The 18,292-nt window shown below is 37.6% G+C and overlaps 1 protein-coding gene across 3 annotated transcripts; it reads right to left on the bottom strand.

Annotated features, from left to right (window-relative positions):
- Window positions 1-1,614: 1,614 nt before the first annotated feature.
- Window positions 1,615-17,549, bottom strand: cdca2 (cell division cycle associated 2). 3 transcript variants are annotated; one of them, XM_026244960.1, is made up of 13 exons: window positions 17,335-17,549; window positions 16,881-17,066; window positions 16,521-16,651; window positions 15,376-15,535; window positions 14,418-14,572; window positions 14,081-14,192; window positions 10,755-11,056; window positions 10,559-10,619; window positions 10,321-10,467; window positions 6,759-6,856; window positions 6,292-6,366; window positions 5,857-6,019; window positions 1,615-2,910 (listed from the first exon to the last, which is right to left on the bottom strand). In XM_026244960.1, exons 2-13 carry the CDS (start codon window positions 17,035-17,037, stop codon window positions 1,976-1,978), a joined length of 2,496 nt encoding a protein of 831 aa, XP_026100745.1. In that variant the 5' UTR covers window positions 17,038-17,066; window positions 17,335-17,549; the 3' UTR covers window positions 1,615-1,975. The 3 variants fall into 3 exon arrangements, with proteins under 3 accessions (XP_026100745.1, XP_026100747.1, XP_026100746.1); XM_026244962.1 differs by having other exon boundaries at window positions 6,759-6,853; XM_026244961.1 differs by having other exon boundaries at window positions 16,881-17,038.
- Window positions 17,550-18,292: the final 743 nt, after the last annotated feature.

The following is an 18,292-nucleotide window of genomic DNA, read 5'->3' as shown; positions in this document are numbered from 1 at the left end:
AGAATGATGATAGCCAAACAGTTGCTGGTAGCCACTTCAAAAGCAAGGAAAAAATACCATTGAAGTCAATGGCTACCACCAACTGTTTGCTTGCCAACATTCTTCAAAAAACATCATCTTTTCTGTTCAACGGAAGAGAGAAAATCATACAGTTTTGGAACAACATGAGGGTGAGTAAATGCTGACATTTTTCATTTTTGGTTGAACAAATGAGTGGTGTTATCACTACAAAGTCAGATACAGTTAATCTCATTATTTGCAAATTTGGGGAAAAATAATAATCACTGATTAAAACATGGATCCTGACAAGTTAATTTTCTTCCTGTAAGAGCTGGTGAAGGCCTAACGTATTACCTCCACTAGATGGCAGTGTAATTACTACAATAAAACTAAAGAAAACTGTCTGTCCAAAGCAAGTATAAAATGCCATTTTAGGCACATCCAACTAAATACCAACAAGAATAAAAAATGAAGCTGCATTGGGAGAAGAACAATTGGTCATGAGCTACTGACCAGGTACAGCACAAGTGTAAGTCCATGATGAAATAATGCCTCTGGATCTCTGAAAATGAAACTGGAGACTGACTACAGGACATAAATATTTAAACGTTGTTGCAGTGCTATTTCTCCCATGGATACACCACAGCAGCACTGCTGAGGATTGATTCAGATAAAACATAATGTGCGTGCCAGTAAACACACACAGCTGAATGGAGACTGGTGCAGATGGCTCGAGTAATTATTTCCAGGTTGTTTATAAGTATTGACAGTTTTGTGGGACACTGAAATGATAGAGTAAATAGAATTGTAAATAAGTAATTCTTTTGAACTCCTATTGTGCTCCATTGACTCGAGATGTTTCCCCTCTGAATTTTTTGTTAGCTTTAAACACAGTCGGCTCTTTTGCAGCACGAACTGCAATTACAGGTGAAACGCACAACTGTGAAGAGCAGCAGATTAAACTACCGAGTGAATTTCACTTGCCTTCCAGAATGTTTTAGGACTGTCGCTTCCATTCCAAAATGTTGAGTAATGGCTGAAATGTTTGGAGCATGTGAATCCTGAGTAAATGTAACGAAACCTGACAAGAACATGTCTGGACCATATTTCAACTCCACAAAAAAAATAAAAAAAAATAATAATAATTCATATCAATACAAATATTTTAATGCAATTAAGAATTTAAATATTTAAATTACTTGTTTAAATAGATGTGAAATATGTATACATGAAATTAACTGAACTGCAGTGCAAAGGCGGTTTTGTTTTTCAATTTGTGTTTAATGCATTATTTGCCGTTTTAATGGAAGTAATTACAGTATATTAGTAATAAGAGTAATCGAGGATAATGAAAATAAAACATTGACAATTAAACAAATAAACTAGACGCATTATGGTAACAAGAATATGTGTTTGACTGTCAAAATAAATGACACGTACACACACACAAAAAAAAATTCTATACAAAATAATTTCTCCTGATAGGTTGAAATATGATCCAGGCATGTTTTCACAACATGCATCCATGTAATATTTAAAGCAGGTCCCTGTAACTTCTCACCTAAATGCTGTATTACATCTGTGAATGACAAATAACACAAACGGACAACAAGATTGAACGTCTGGATGCAAATATTGGTTTGCACTATTGAATTGTGAAGTAAGCAAATTCAAAATAAAACAAAAACCACTGTCCATGCAAACTGGGATTGCCATTTATGCAAAAGAATATGAGATTACCACAGGAAAATCAGCTTCAAACATCAATTCATTCACCCAATAGAAGATTTAATGAGTAGAAGTAATCTAACAATAATGTAATCTTCTTAACCAGAGCAGGTTTCATCCACAAACACTAAAATAGCATAAAAAAAGAAGAAATGTAAAACATTAGATAAGAGGAATGAATAGTATGTGGTCTAAAGTTCACTTGACAGTAATTGAACTGCTAACTGACACTTCTGATTGAGGTCAGTTACTCTCCCGGGTTTGGTGTTAGTTCCACAGAGGCCTGAGGGATGAACGGTTCAGACACTCCACTGAGTCTGCCGCGAGTCCTCCTCCGACTCGCTTTACTCAGCTCCGGAGAGGTGTGGTCCACCCAGGCCAGGCCCGCAGCCTGAAGGTCCACGCTCCTCCGGTTCCTCAGGCTGCGTCGCACAGAACCTCGACTCTTCGCCACAGGTTTCAGGATGTCGTCGATGTTGAAGTCAGCCTGCTGCCACGGGGCCAAACTAGGCTCTGTAGGTCCAGCGTAGCTCTCTGACGTGTCATCAGTAAATCGCTCTGACTGTCCACTCTCAACTACTTGCTCTACCTCAACATTAAGCTTTCCAGGAGGACTTTTGAGTGCCTTTTGGACCTGTCCACCTATTTTATTACTTGGTGTCTTCTGCTCTAAGCCCTCAGTGTTTATAGATTCTTCATGTGGTACCACACAGCTTATTAAAGCCTCAATTTCTTTGTTCTCAGAGCACTCAGACACATCACGCACAGGTCTGTCAGGACTGTCCTGGTACACTGGGTTCAAACCTGCAGATTCAGTTGGCTTTTGGCTCTCAGTATCTTGTTTCCTAGTTTCACTGACTGATTCAGTAGTGGAGCTAATAGCTGGACTTCCAAGCTTCTTTCTTTTGGCTGCACCTGAGCTACGACGTCGGTGCACATGCCTCCCAGAGTCACGACTGGCTTTGGAAGTCTTTGAGCCAGAGCTTCCTCTTCCTGCAGGAACCCGAGCGCCGACTGAGGTCACCTCCATATCTGATTGATTGTCAGTGGTGTCTGACACACTGGAGCTCGAAGTCTGCCCGTTTTCATTGGTCCATGTACAGGCAGTATCCAGACTTACCACGGGACCAACTGTCTTGCTATGAGGAACGTTCAGAGTCTCAATGCAATCTTGCTCTCCATCTGCATTGGAAGAGAGTACAACTTTCACATCAGATTTTCAAAACGTCATCATAATATAATTCTGTGCTATCAAATCCAGATTGTGAAATGCATTCAGAATCTCAGTTTTAGAGACCTTAAAGGTAATTCAGTAATCATTTATTTTACCCTCCTGTCATTAGAAATCCATGACTTGTTCTTCCATGTAACACAAATGGAGATATTTCGAAAAATACTTTTCTATTTTCCATACAATAAAAGCATATAACAATGCTTTCAAGCTAAAGGTCGACTGATATATTGAGCCGATATTTGTCATTTTTTAATATATCGGCATCGGCCGATAACTGTTTATGGAAGCGCCGATTTAAAGTCAGGCACGTCGGCGGGCAGCCCGGTATTATTGGTGTGGTGGAAAGTGCTGCTGGCGCATGTGAAGGACCCCAAGCCAAAACTTTTGGAAGATTCAACAACAGTCCTGGGAGATAAAGAATTTCACTCTGTAAATGGAGTGGAGAAGTTGGCAGCTCTCACAAACACTGCAGCGTGATTGAGGGCTCCGTTACTCCGGCCCGCTCACAGACAGCACCGTGCTCGGAGAGACAGCTGTCCTGGAGCTGCCCAGAACCGTGAATGACATTTGTTTGACAATAACCAGGTTTCCATCCAACTCATTTGCATTTTGGGATGTCAATATTCAATAATTTCAATGATCGATCATCGTTTAATGATTTAATAAAATGTAAAATAATGTTGGAAAATGCGTCTGCAGCAGAATCATTATTATGTGCAAAGAGAGCGCGCCATACGTATGAAATCATTTTATTTTGTTTCCCATCAAGGAGACGGCTGAATGCGCCTCTTTAAATGGTTTCGTGGTGCTCGTTGTTGTATTTTAAAATGCAATTGCAATGTTTTCAAATGACACTATAGTATTAAAAATAATATTATCCCAAATGTTACTGTGGTGCTTGTGGCTGTGCTGTGCAGTCAATGAACTGCTTTTTTAACATCAAACATTTTATGGAAGTATTATGACCCTTTTCTGCAAAATATTTGATTTCAAATTTTTTCGTTCCGCTTGGCCTATTTGTTTTTAAAAATCCGGCATTTACAGCGCATTAGATTGAGACATGAATTCATGAGTGCTTTCATACGAGGACGAGCGAGCTCGGGTTTGGCTAGATGTATTTGGAGGTTTTTGCTCACGTCTCGTTCTGCACATATCCAAAGGTTTCCATTTTCACCATGTATCTGAATGTTAAACTATATTATTTTTTATTTAATGTAAAGTAGAAGGAAAAGATCATCCTCTAAACAGGAGCAAAAATGTCCTTGGCATAACAGCAGAGTGGACTGGTACACTACGGTCTATTTAAACTGACCAGTGTAACCTTGTATATGTTTGGTTGACCGTTTAATATTGAACAGACTGCGATTTAAGTTTGAAATTAGAATGCACTTTAGATGTTCTGTGTCATTTATACCAAACACAAATGTTGCTGGTTGCCAGTGTGTTTGCAGCACTACTATTATTTTTTTATATTTTATTTTTTATATTTTTCAGTTTAATTGATTTTTATTTATACAATTTTATTTCATTTCAAGGTATATTTAAGTTTACATTTATGTTCCAACAAACTTGAAAAATTCTGCTTGATAAATGCTCTAAAACCTATGTAAATCATTGACTATAACCTGTTTTATATATTTAATACTTCAGTTTTAAGTCAGTTTATTGATTTGTTAGGTTAACATTGGATACATTTTTTATTTTAACACTGTGCAGTGCACAAAATTAAGATTCGAGAGGTGGTTCAAGTCAGTTTCAATAAATGATAAGTTTAGAAATGTTGTGCATCTACGTATTATTAGCGTGACATTTTAGCATGCAAATGAAGGGGAAAACTTCAAGATATCAGCCCTAAAAATCGGCCATCGGCTGACCCAGACTTGACTATAGAAAAACCCATACAGGTCAATCTCTATTTCAAGCTTCAAAAAGGACAGAAAGCACAATGAAACACCAATGCAACATGTGCTATACTCTAAGATGTCTGAGGCCACACGAAAGCTTTGCAGGAGGAATGGTCAAAATTTGTACTTGTTATTCACTGAAAACATTGCTATATACACTACTGTTCAAATACTCAGGGTAAGATATTATTTATTTGAAATATATCTCTTATGCTAACTAATGCTGCATTTATTTGACAGTAGAAATGGTGATATTGTGAAATATTATTACAAGAGTTACAACCATTTTCTATTTTAATATACATTTTAAATGCAAGGCTGAACTTTCAGCAGCCATTAGTCCAGTCTTTAGTGACATTATTCTTTAGATAGCACTGTAATATGCTGATTTGTTGCTCAACAAACATTTAGTATCAGTGTTTAAAACTATTGTGGTTTGAGTCTTGGGCTGGCAGTATCATGACTGAGGTGCCCTTGAGCAAGGCACTGAACCCCCAACTGCTCCCCGGCCGCTGCATGATAAGTGGCTGGCCACTGCTCCGGGTGTGTTTTCACGGTGTGTTTGTGTGTGTGTGTTCAGTGCTGTGTGTGTGCACTTTGGATGGGTTAAATGCAGAGCACGAATTCTGAGTATGGGTCACCATACTTGCCTGTATGTCATGTCACTTTCACCTTAGCTGAATTTTTTTATACAAATTTATAAAAAAAACTCTGTGACTCTGCAAAAGTATCCCTTTAATGAACTCGAACCTTTAACAGTTTAAAACCGAATTTGTATGCTTTTATCTGTCTATTCAGACTGGTTATCATGGCAGGCAGGCAGGCCAGATAAAGAAGTACTTCATAAAAAAGGGTGTTCAACATTTAACCTATAAGCTTAATTTGAGCTTCAACTAATTTTTTTTTTTGGTTTTGGCGGCCTTCAGGACCTTTCTCAGACCACCACTAAAAATAAATTACTAAGTGGGAGAGTCATAAACGAAATTTTACCTATTTGTTTTCCTGATTGGGCCTGTGTTGGTGTGCTGTTGAGACTGGTAGACACGGTCTCAAATATGGGGCTGAGAAGAGGGTTTTTTGAGGCGTAGTCTCTTTTCCCATACAGAGAACGATCCACCTCCTTATTGCCAAATCGTCTTTTTACTTCTGTGTTCTGGAAGCAAAAAAAACAAACTGCAGTGAGGAACAGAGTTTACACACTAATGTGCTCAAAGGCTCTTTAGATGGATGAAATCATACATCATGCTATTTATATACTAAATGATAAGTCGAGGTCACATTAGTGTCATTATTTCAGGCTCAGTGTCAGTTTGATGCCAGCGTTAATAATCAGAGCCTTAAATCCCCAGTTCACCAAAAAACTCATCACATGTCAGCGTGACTTATGAAAGCATAAAGTCTAAATCCACTTCTTAGGCTTCACACCTTCATCTTTCCTGAAGCGGAAGCTGCTGCTGTACGTGAGCTTCTCCTCTTCTCAGGCTCATTCTCCCCTGGTTGCTGAAACAGAAAAACAGAACAGATCTGAATGACTGAAACTGTATCTTTGTCAGCCTTTTGATGCTATTCAATATAAATCCTGAAAGCACACTGAAATCTGATATTTCTAACCTAGAAATAAAGTTTTAAGGACTGTGTAAAACGTAAAAGAGAAAGTCAAATAAAGACAAGATATTATACAAAAAAAAAGTGCACAAGGAAGAAGGATTACATATGAATCAATATACAAAGTTTTTTTTCGTACCAAATATTTTGAAACATGTCACACAAGGTTTATCACAAACTCAAAAAAACTTACCAAAAAGAAAAAAAAAGAGGTAAAAGTGGATTTTGTACTTCTTGTACTACTATCTAATCCATCAAAACAGTGATTTGCAGATATGAGACCTCACCTTTCTTTTCCTACTGCGAGAGTGAGATAATTCAGTGCTGGGTTTGGATGAAAGTGTCTGTTCAGAGCTGGCAGAAGACTCCTGGTCAACCTTTACTGCTGACAAGATAACATCAAGTTGTACATTATAAACTAACAAATACACACACACACACACACACACACACACACACACACAGTACAGACCAAAAGTTTGGACACACCTTCTCATTCAAAGAGTTTTCTTTATTTTCATGACTATGAAAATTGTAGAGTCACACTGAAGGCATCAAAACTATGAATTAACACAAAATTGAAGGCATACTGGACCAGCATGGCTACCACAGCATCTTGCAGCGGCATGCTATTCCATCCGGTTTGTGTTTAATTGGATCATTATTTTTCATCAGGACAATGACCCCAAACACACCTCCAGGCTGTGTAAGGGCTATTTGACCAAGAAGGAGAGTGATGGGGTGCTGCGCCAGATGACCTGGCCTCCACAGTGGGTGAGCTGGACCGCAGACATAAGGCAAAAGGGCCAACAAGTGCTAAGCATCTCTCGGGGAACTCCTTCAAGACTGTTGGAAGACCATTTCAGGTGACTAGCTCTTGAAGCTCATCAAGAGAATGCCAAGAGTGTGCAAAGCAGTAATCAAAGCAAAAGGTGGCTACTTTGAAGAACCTAAAATATGACATTTTCAGTTTTTCACACTTTTTTGTTATGTATATAATTCCATATATAATTCCACATTTGTTAATTCATAGTTTTGATGCCTTCAGTGTGAATCAGTTCTGCTCATGATTTTACCTTCTCCAAACAGAATCTTTAAGACATTTATAATGATGATCATAAAAGTTTTATTTTGCATTTATAATTTAGCATTGCCTTGAAGCTATTTGACTTTATGCACATTTACTTGCACTCCACAAGACAAAATAACTGAAATTACACGTTTAAACACTTACTGCAAAAATGCTATTTTCATAATCAATTTGAAAGTGAAAAGTCATGACATTTGCCAAGTATGGTAACCCATACTCAGAATTTGTGCTATGCATTTAACCCATCCAAGTGCACACACACAGCAGTGAGAAGTGAACACACTGTGAACACAAACCCGGAGCAGTGGGCAGCTATAGATCCAGCACCCGGGGAGCAAATGTGGGTTCAGTGCTTTGCTCAAGGGCTCTTCAGTCATGGGTATTGAGGGTGGAAGAGAGCGCTGTTCTAGTGCTGAAACGACGCGTCGACATCATCGATTACATCGACTACAAAAATACGTCAACGTGCGCCAAATGCGTCGACGCGCTACACTGTTTGTTTACATCTCGTGTAATGGCATGCTGGGAATGGAGAAAGTTGCTTTCTATCACAAAAACAGAGACCACTGTTATCAAAAGTATGGGACTACTTTAAACAGAGGACAAATAAAATGGCCCTTTGTTTCGGTTGCAAAACCGACATGGTGTACCACGGCAGCACAACTGCGATGCTTGAGCACCTCAGAGGAAAACATCTTGGCGCTCTCCGGTGTTACGGTTTTACTGGTTACTGTGTGATCTGGTGACCAACTTCCTGGTTCAGGTCTTATATTCTTGCGCTTGTGGCATTCTGAAAAGTTGAGATGTTTTTAACTCGATGCGATGCGGACGCGCCTGGAAAAAACGAGCGCGTCGCTTCCATTATGAGCGGGCTTATCGTGCGCCTACATTGGAAATGATGAACTTGAGCACGCAAAAGACTTGATATGTGAACGGCCCCTTAAAAGACAGCGCACCGCGAGACAACAGTCATAAACCACCGAACTACCCCGAATCAGCTCCAGATCTCTGGAAACCATGCTAAATCATAGCAGAACCCTGATTACATTTTATGGTTTGTGATGCTAAAGAACATTTTATGACGTCTCAGACAACTGTACATTTTTGGATACTGTGGTTTAATTATAAACGCTATCATAAACTGATATTTACCATAGTCAAATAATTTTCTTTGCCTCTATTATTTTATACTGTAAAAACTTGAATAAAGGTTGTAATATTATATTAGAAGTTGTACTTATATTTTTTTTTTTGTAAAGTTATCCAAAGGATTCATTAGCTAATAAAAAAAAAAGAACATTAGATTATTTATTGTAATAAAAATAATCGTTAGATTAGTCGACAGAAAAAATAATCGTTAGTTGCAGCTCTACACTGTTCATTAATAACCACCCCCCCACCTACAACTCCTGCCAGCACAGAGACTTGAACCTGCGATCTTCAGGTTACAAGTCCAGCTCTCTAACCATTAGGCCACAGCTGGTGGGTTGCCTGAATAACTAAATGCTTTTAATGAAATCTTGAATACCTGTTTAATACACGTATATTTGAGACTTTTTAAGAGTTAAGAAAACTAGGATTGGGTATCGATTGGGTTTTATACGATACCGGTGCCATTTCGATACTTTTAAAATGGTATCTATGCCTAAACGGTGCCCGAACCAATACTTCTATAAAAATAAATACATAAAATAAATGTGATGAGTGGGGCGAGGCGGAGAGCCGTGGGAACGGAGCGAGGCCGGTGGAGTGATTGGAAATGAACGACACCTGTGACACCCGTGGTCTCGAGTCCCACGGAGGAGATGGAAGGATACAAAAGAGGAGCGACGACAGTGAAGAACGAGAGGATCAGCCCTGGATTTTCTCTCTCCTTCACTGTCGTCGCTCCTCTTTTATATCCTTCCATCCCCATCCTACTCGCCACAATAAAAAAAAAAGCCTAAAAAGGAAAACATTAAAGAACATTAAAAATATTTAAAATAAATCCATAGCATTCACACGCTCCTTGGATGCTCTCATTTCCCAATCCTCCCTTACTCTAAGACTAATAAATGTATTTCATGATCTGGGTCACTATTTAAAACAAACCCACACATAATGTTTCTACTGTATCTCTGTCAATCACTCTGATATTTAGTTAAAATGAGTGCTGTCTGTCACTGTCTTTAATCAGTTTTGTGAATGACTGTATGGTCATTCTTTATAAAGTAGCAACAATGTCGTTCGTAAAGTAGCCTAAAGTCTTAGGCACATTAGTATTTTCACTCCAAAAATGATTTTTTTTCTTTACATAAAACCCAAAAAATGTTTAAACATCTAGCTTATTTTTGTTTAATAAAAACAATGTTTTGTTGCCTGTAGGGGATGAATTTAGAGATGTAACATATCAAGTACAATTTACCTTGTTAACAGTATGCTACAATCCTCTGAGGAGTTGAGTCTTTAAGTTCAGTTTGTTTAAAGCACCATCAGTAAAAATATTAAAGAAACTGGAGAATATAGGCATAAATAAAAAATTACAAAAATAGATAAACTTCTCACTAATTAACTGTTCAGTCATTGGACAACAAGTTGACTATCCAGACTCAATCCTCACATTTTACAGGTCCTTGTTGTTAAATTATTTTCCCTTTAATTTTAAAGAACACTATTGAACTCTCGTAATCTTAGTTTGCTTAAAACTTAGAGCAATGAGAAGTAAAATCTGATATGAATTTACTGAGGGCAAGAAAGAGTGGAAGAAAAATTGAACACACCGGAGAAAGCCAGTGGCTGATCACCACTGGGACATGGTAGTTTTTCCTCTGTCTGTGAATCTGATTGTACATCCTCTTGAAAAGCAACGTTCATAACTTCAGTGTCTTCAGCCTGGGGCTGCCCTGGATCCTCAGCAGAAACTACATCTACAGTTTTAGATACACAATTAGAATACAGACCGAAGAGAAACTTTTTCCAAAACCTTTCCTCGTCTTAAAAAAACATTTTATAACTCACTTTTGCAGTCCTCAGAATGTCTGTATGAAGGAGACTCATCCTCCATATTGGGAAAACTGATCTGAGAAAATGGATAGGAGAAAGCCACAAAAACACACCATCAGTACAACACTTTATAGACTAAGGAGTCAATCTGTAATAATAGAATAAAACCCCAAGACACTGATTAGTTTGGAGAAGCTGGTAAGTGTCACACCTTCTCGATCTCTTCAAATACTTCATCACTGTACACCAGTGCAGCGTTGCATCTGTCAATAACCAGGACAGGTGAGGCTCCATTGCTTTGAGGACTATCGAAGTCAGGTTGGGGAAGAGGATCAGTCCGTTGAGGGGTCTTCAGCAGTGAGAGTTTAGGACCCGTAGATGATGGAGGACACTTTGGAGTGCCTCCTTTCTGTAGTGGGGTACTGGGAGGGAGAGTTTTGTCAAAGAACTCTGGAGAGAGCGGGGCCCCAAAACGAACACGCTTCTTGCGTACAGAAGAGAGCACATTCTCATCTACAAGAAGAAAAAAAGATTTCATGAGTTCAGGATTTGAAGAAAATTATCCATACATAAACACTTGGTTAAAAGGGCCATATTATGTTTTTATGTTGAAGTAAGAGTCCAATGTACTATGAAAGAACACCAACTTTCAGAACCCCAAATTTCCTCCCGAGTCCAAAAAGGCAGTTTACTGAAACTAAAAAGCACTCTGCATTCTGCTCACGGAGTAAAAAATAAATAAAAATAAAATAAAATTTCTGATATTACAGATTTTCTTTTTTATAGTGAAAAACTTCATGAGGTTTCACCATAGCCAACAATCTCCACAACAATAAGCAGCAATCGTTTTACATTGATGATACCGTATTTTTCGGACTATAAGTCGCACCGGAGTATAAGTCGCATTTATTTAGAATCAAGAACCAAGAGAAAACATTACCATCTACAGCCGCGAGAGGGCGCTCTATGTTTTCAGTGTAGACCACAGGAGCACTGAGCAGTAATTACACGGTAAGGTTTTCTCTTGGTTCATTTCTTTCGGTTCATGTCAAATTAATTTTGATAATTAAGTCGCACCTGAATATAAGTTTCAGGACCAGCCAAACTATGAAAAAAAAGTGTGACTTATAGTCCTGAACATACACTAATTAGAAACATTCTTTGAGCTGCAAATCAGAATCAGGGCTTGACAATAAGGACTGCCTGATGGCTCGAACGGGCAACTGCCGCGTCGTCACAATAAGTTCATCATTTGCATCTATTTTTATGCGTTGCTAATTTAGAAAATCAAGAAATTTAAAAGAATTCGAGCAAGGCACTAAAGACAACTCCATTACTCTAGACATCTCATGTGTAATGTTCTGTTTGTACAGTGCAGTGTGCAGACAAACATCTGCGTCTCTGATGCCCGAGCACCGAGTTCTTTCCAAGTCTTTCTTGCTCTTGAAAGGACAAATACAAAAATGTGTTTTTATTTCCGACTCTGTTCCGTGCTTGCACACAAATTGCTTTGCAATAACTAGAAATATGTTATTAGAATATTTAGTTTGTAAACAGACATTAACAGTGGCCAAGGAAGATGAAGAGAGACAAAAAGAGGAGGAAATACTGAATCAGTGACAGCAGCGCTGATTACAATGCGCAAAATATAGGAAGAAAATCCTCAATATAGAATTTGGATTGTTTCTGAGGGGAACTGACTGTTTTCAGAGAAGTTTACATGGTGTTTTATTTTCATCTTGACTTGGTATATTACTGCATTTAAAGTAGTGATAATATGACAGTGTTGCTTTCTGTACAGCAGTTACCAAGTAAACGCTGCTGTTCCATAAGTGCCACCTGCTGGCAGAGAGTGAAACTTCGTCTCATTCAGCCCGTCTGCTGTTTTAGTTTCATGCTGGTGTTTTATGTAGCATAATTTCACAAAGCTAAAGTCAGACCATTCTGTTTTTTCTTCAAATGTTGAAATTATACAGTCTAATGTTTGGGCTGACTCATGATTAAAATGCAGTGGTTACAAGTAATTTCAAATGGCTATGAATAATCAAGGTGCAACATAGTGAGGAACATGGAAATGTTAATTTATATGCTATTATAAATGTATCTGTACCTGAACACCTGCAAATATTAAATATTCAATCATTTCATTTGTATCTTTGTTCTATATATTCAGTGGTGTTACTGTTTTAAATTTTTTAATTTGTTCTTATTTACTGACTGTTCGCTTGTCTTTAATAATGATTTAAATTTTTATTTCTCAGGCTAGTAGTTTTGGGTGTTGTATCAAGATTTAAATTGAGAACTGTCAAATGTAACTCATATCTAAAATACTGGTGTCATATAAAATTATTTATTCGAATACAAGATAAAATAAATCAAAAACAATGTTAAAGGCAACTATTTATTCTTTTGTGGAATCGCCAGTAAAAAATGTTGGCAGGGCAAGTAATAATTTGAACCACTGACCCGACTGGGCCAGTAGAAAAAATCCTTAGCACTGAGCCCTGAGAATAGAATGATTTCTTAAGGATAATGTGACCAGTGTTGTGCCTGAACGTGTTCATTGAAGGATAGTTCATGAACTCATTCATATTTTGGGCGAACGCGAACTGAACGTGCTGTATTAATGCCTGATGAACGTAACTGTCAACTCGTTCATTCTGGTGTCTGTGAACGGCATGCTCTCTCAGGTTAACTTCGTTCAATAGGGTGCCAGATTTCTATAGAGCCTTCCAGCCGAAAACCCGGCTAAAACACACCATAAACTGGTCTTAATATGTAGCGGAAAAACACCTAATCTGGCACCACCGTCCGCCGCATGCGTGACGCGTCATCTAAAAACATAAACAAAACAAAAAAAAGGCATCGAGGGCGACAGCAGCATGTAGCAAGAAGGCGTATGACCATTTAAAAGAATGTTATGATGTTTATGACAAGGCCGGTGAGAATGGGAGACAAAGCATTAAAGCAACAAGGGGGAAGTGCTGTCCCCTCAATGCTAATGTAAACCCTGGTTGGATAAGGATTCAAAATTGGATATGAAGATGAAATCTGACGCATAGCTTCATTGTTAAAACTGATAAAATAATTGCTGTCTCTGATTCTATATGGGCTGTTGCAATAATTGTAAAAAATAATAGCTCGCAGCAACATATGGAAAAAAATAACTATGAACTAGTTCATTTTTGGAACTGTGTGAACTTAGTTCAAAATTTTGTAGTTTGAACTATGAACTGAACTAGTTCATTTTAAAATTTGTGAATTGAACTTTGAACTAGTTCATGTAGAAAGCGAACTTTCCCAAAACTGAATGTGACACTGAAGACTGGAGTAATGATGAAAATTCTGATTTGTATCACAGGAATTAATTACAATTTATATCTTTTTTCTTCTTCTAATAAATCAAACAAATGCAGCCTTGGTGAGCATAAGTTCCTTTCAAAAACATAACATCTTACCAACACCAAACTTTTGAATGATAATTTCTATGAGTGATATAGCCCATGTAAAAGTACAATATGAACTTAGTTCCCTTACCTGCTAGTTTAATTTCTGGTTTTGACAGCATGGGTAAAGACAGAAGCTCATTCTTTGCATCCGAATCCAAGTCTGAATGAGACCTCTGGCTTTGAGACTCAAAGCATTTCACCTATAACCACAGAAAAACAAAAGAACACAATGCTGACTACAGGAACACCACCAGGCAACTTTCGTGGACCACAAAGTCTGTTAGATTTACTGCAGCTTCCATTGGTTGCGTTGTAAGCAATTAGCCAGTGCCACTTTATCTGCTTCTGGCAGTTTAACAGCTGATAAGCTTCAGAACCATATATCAAATATCAAACATTATACCGTTAAATGCTGATTTGTTTACCCCTTGCTCCTGTTGTGTCGTGAAGATGGGGTAGGGGAGTAGAGTTTCAGTTTTCTTGTCCTCACACTCCCCCTGTGGGGCCCAGCAGCGTTTCTTAGAGGGTGGAGGCATCATCAAAGTGGGTGGGCTTTGTGTAGTCAGCGTGTTCTCATTTCCTGCAGGACAGACAGTGAAAGAAAGAGATGATGACCTAAGATAGCATTTAGAAATCATGGGTCATACCACATAAGAATATCACGTAATTCATAAGTGCTCAATTATAATTAGCAGTGAATCAGCAAATGCTAATTGTTCTCAACAGTAGCTGACTAAAATGCGTGAAAGTCATGCAGAGAAAACTCAAATTGCTTCTAACGATTCAAGTCCATTATTGATCCCAGTTAAAGCACAGTAAGAAAGAAAGAACCCCACATCTAACATACAAATCTAAAGAAAACATTTGTTTATAAGTTTAAATAAATCTTCATATGACAGAGGGCTTTTATGTTATTACAAAAAGCATAATCTTCCAGGTTGACATCATGAATTTTAAAAATTAGAAGAAATGTATTGAAATTACTATACTGTAATCCTTCAAAATGTCTCGTTTACACTTGAATAAATGTCAAAAGGTGAAATGATCACAGATTATTTAGACTGGATATGCTTTTTCAATCTTTTTTATTAACACTGAATGCTCTCTGAAATGTGAACAAGTTTATTTTAAGACTCATAATCATCAGTTGATTTATTCTGCACATCATCCTGCTGCGCTCTAACTGAGATCAATGGAAGAAATCAAACGGCGGTTATTATGGTGCCTGATTATTCTGAATAAGTTCTATTATCTGGAAATGGCAAGCAATGACAGTATAACATTCTCTTAATTATTTCAATTTTATCTGGTCCTACAAGACTGTATCTAGAAGACATTCTGTTTTTGTGTTGGCAGCAGTCAACATTTTGAGGAGAGACTGACCGTTCTTAGAATCTTTAGCCAAAATGCTTTTAGCACTCTCACTCTCCTCATTTTTTTCCTGTCCATCCTTCTCTTCATCTTCATCCATCAGACATTGGAAAGCAGCCATCTTCTTCTTCAGAGAGTCACAGCATGAAAGAAATGGACTCCCGTGGAAAAGCTTCATGAAGACAGGGCACAAAGTTAAAACTGATTAAGAAAAATACCAACAACCTTCATCATCATCATCACCATAATGATCCACCACTTTGTATAGTTGGGTCTAGTTCATGTTAATAATAAAGAAATAGCCCACCCAAAAATGAACCTCAGGCCACCCAAGATGTAGATGAGTTTTTTTCATCATCAGAATAGATTTGGAGAAACTTAGCATCCCATCACTTACTCACCAATGGATCCTCTACAGTGAATGGGTGCCATCAAAATTAGAGTCCGAACAGCTGATAAAAACAACACAATAATGTAATCTATATGACTCCTGTCCATCAGTTAATGTTGTGAGTGTTTGCTTACAAGAAACAACATGTTTTTAACTTTGGCTAAACAAGTTTAAAAAAAAAATCCTCTATCCACAATATTGCTTGCCCCAGTGAAAAGTTGTCTTGGCTTAATCTGGGGGAGAAAAATGCAAAGATGCGAACAAAAACAGTGTCAAAGAAATATGATGATTATAATGTGTAAGGACAAGAGGGGATTAACTTTTTTTATTATTATTATTAACTATGAACTTATATTTTGTCAAGAAGCAACCATTCAAAGTTAAAATGCCTTAATGATGGATTTTTTTTGTTGTTTAACATACACACCTTTTCACTTCACAAGACATTACTTAATGGATTGAAGTTCTGTGGATTCTTGTGATTTTTTTTGATCAGCTGTTTGGACTCTCATTCAGATTATATCTCTATTCACTAATGACTCCATGCTCTGATGAGGAAACAAAGTCATCTTCATCTTGGATAGACTCAAGGTAAGTAAAAGTTCTGCGAATTTTCATTTTAGGGTGAACTTTTCCTTTCATTTGTAAATGCATTATGGTTACTTTTGTTTGACAGACACTTGGTACTGTGTTGGGTCACCACTCGATGTCCAATGTAAAATCTGGGTTCTGAAGCAAATACAGCTGTGTTACACCATCCATCTACCTGTGGTGTTCGTGGAGGTGTTTTCACAGCTTGTCTGGCCCTGAAGCAGATGAGAGAGTTCGTTTCCGGAGATCCCCGGACCCCAATCGTGGATCTCCTCCTGCCCTTCAGTTGAGCAACTCTGGATTTATCTGAGAAGAAAACTCAGTATTAACAGTGCTCCTTCAGTTTGATTTCAATTTCATTTAATAAAATACAACTGTGCAAAATTAAATAATTGAGAAATCATAGCAATCAAGTAATAAAAAACTAACAATAAGTACATAAAAAGTGCTTATTTAGATACTGCAAGAACTTTACATAACTCGATCAGCGATACACGAGGAAGAACATTATTAAATCCAGATCATTGTAGTTAACCTTTTATCTTGGAGGATGGTAAGAAGCTGTCTGTTGAAATGCCAAACTGTGAAGGAGTGAGTTTGGAGAAATCCACCTCTCCAGCTTCAGTGTTCAGCCATGAGGGAGACAGGGCTGCCAGAGGTCTTCTGCTGTCCATGGCTTCAGTAACCTCCATTCTTGATTACAGTACATAAGATATGAGATCTAAGTAATGAATAAATGAACTGAAGATCAGAGACTTTCATGCAATATATAGATCACACGATCGTCCACTCCTTCATGCACGTCTGTTAACATCTTAAAACATCAGGCCAGGTCAATTAAGAAAGGTTACATATCTGCATTGTTTTACCCAGCAGTGTAACTAATAACATAACTCTTTTTAGATAACAAAACATTGTTAAGATATGTAAAAAACAAATGTACGGTATAGTAACGTTAGTGAAAAAAAAATTCAAACTTCGCTCCTTACCGCACGTTAAAACGGCGCTAATATCCTTCCGCTGTTAAAGAACCCCAAAGGACTTGGATTATACTTAAAATAAACGACTTATTTTTACAGCCACTATTCTTGAAGACATTTATATATACATTACTGCATATTACATGTATTTTTGTATGTGTAAGTGGATGGAAAAGCACTGCTGCTTCTAACGCCTCTAGCTCTCCAAGCTGACAACAACCCCCAGTTCATATGAATTGGCCAATCAGATTAAAGGAAATGCGTCATGTGCTTCAGAACGGCCAATCATATTCAGGCTCACAGAACCGGCCTGTTGCACGTTGTCACGTTATGTGTACGTTAGTTTTAATGGAGATGTTTTAAAAATGATTAAATTTTTTTAGAAACATTTTCTAAATAAAATGTAAATGTGCTACACGTCATATGGAGCATGTGGCTGTAAGAATTAAAATGAATCCGCTAAATAAATAATCCATAAAACTCTAACTTACATTACAATTTTTTTTTTTTTTTTTTTTTTTTTTTTTTTAGAAATTTTAGTAATTTAAGTTAAATACAGTCTAAACATTTTTTAGGTATTTATAAAAGCTCTAAGCAGCAATTTTCTCTGCATGCTGTCTTATTGTGCCAGTCAAGGAGTGCAGTTAACCACAAAACATATTTTAAACTGAAAAACACACGTAACCTCTGACATGCAACCAGAACAGGTTTAAAAAGGTTTAACAGGTTGATTTTCTGCTGGCACCCTGCAGGGTTTGGTTGGTGAGCCTTATCCTAGGCTGGTAGCCATTACTACATCATTATGCAGGACACAAGCATGTTTCTCCATCCATGGACATGGAAAAGTAACCTGGCGTTCGGAAAATATTAAATTTATTGCTTGGAACCTAATGGCAAAACAACAACAACAACAAAAACGAACAGTTCTGTTTGGTACAATTCTGTAGAGCTCAAGACCATTCAAAAG

The sequence above is a fragment of the Carassius auratus genome, chromosome 5 (assembly GCF_003368295.1).
Source record: "Carassius auratus strain Wakin chromosome 5, ASM336829v1, whole genome shotgun sequence".
Lineage (NCBI taxonomy): Eukaryota > Metazoa > Chordata > Actinopteri > Cypriniformes > Cyprinidae > Carassius > Carassius auratus.
Note: the sequence above shows the minus strand (reverse complement) of the source record. Positions and strands in the feature narration are given on the sequence as shown.

Bases quoted from the DNA above. Each gene is read 5' to 3' on its own strand.
- cdca2 (XM_026244960.1), bottom strand. From the start codon at position 17,037: ATGGAGGTTACTGAAGCCATGGACAGCAGAAGACCTCTGGCAGCCCTG. The intron at 16,652-16,880 runs GTTAACTACAAT...TTTTCTTCTCAG, and splicing joins ACCATCCTCCAAGATAAAAG to ATAAATCCAGAGTTGCTCAA. The intron at 6,857-10,320 runs GTGTGTTCAATT...TTATCTTGTCAG, and splicing joins TCAGCCACTGGCTTTCTCCG to CAGTAAAGGTTGACCAGGAG.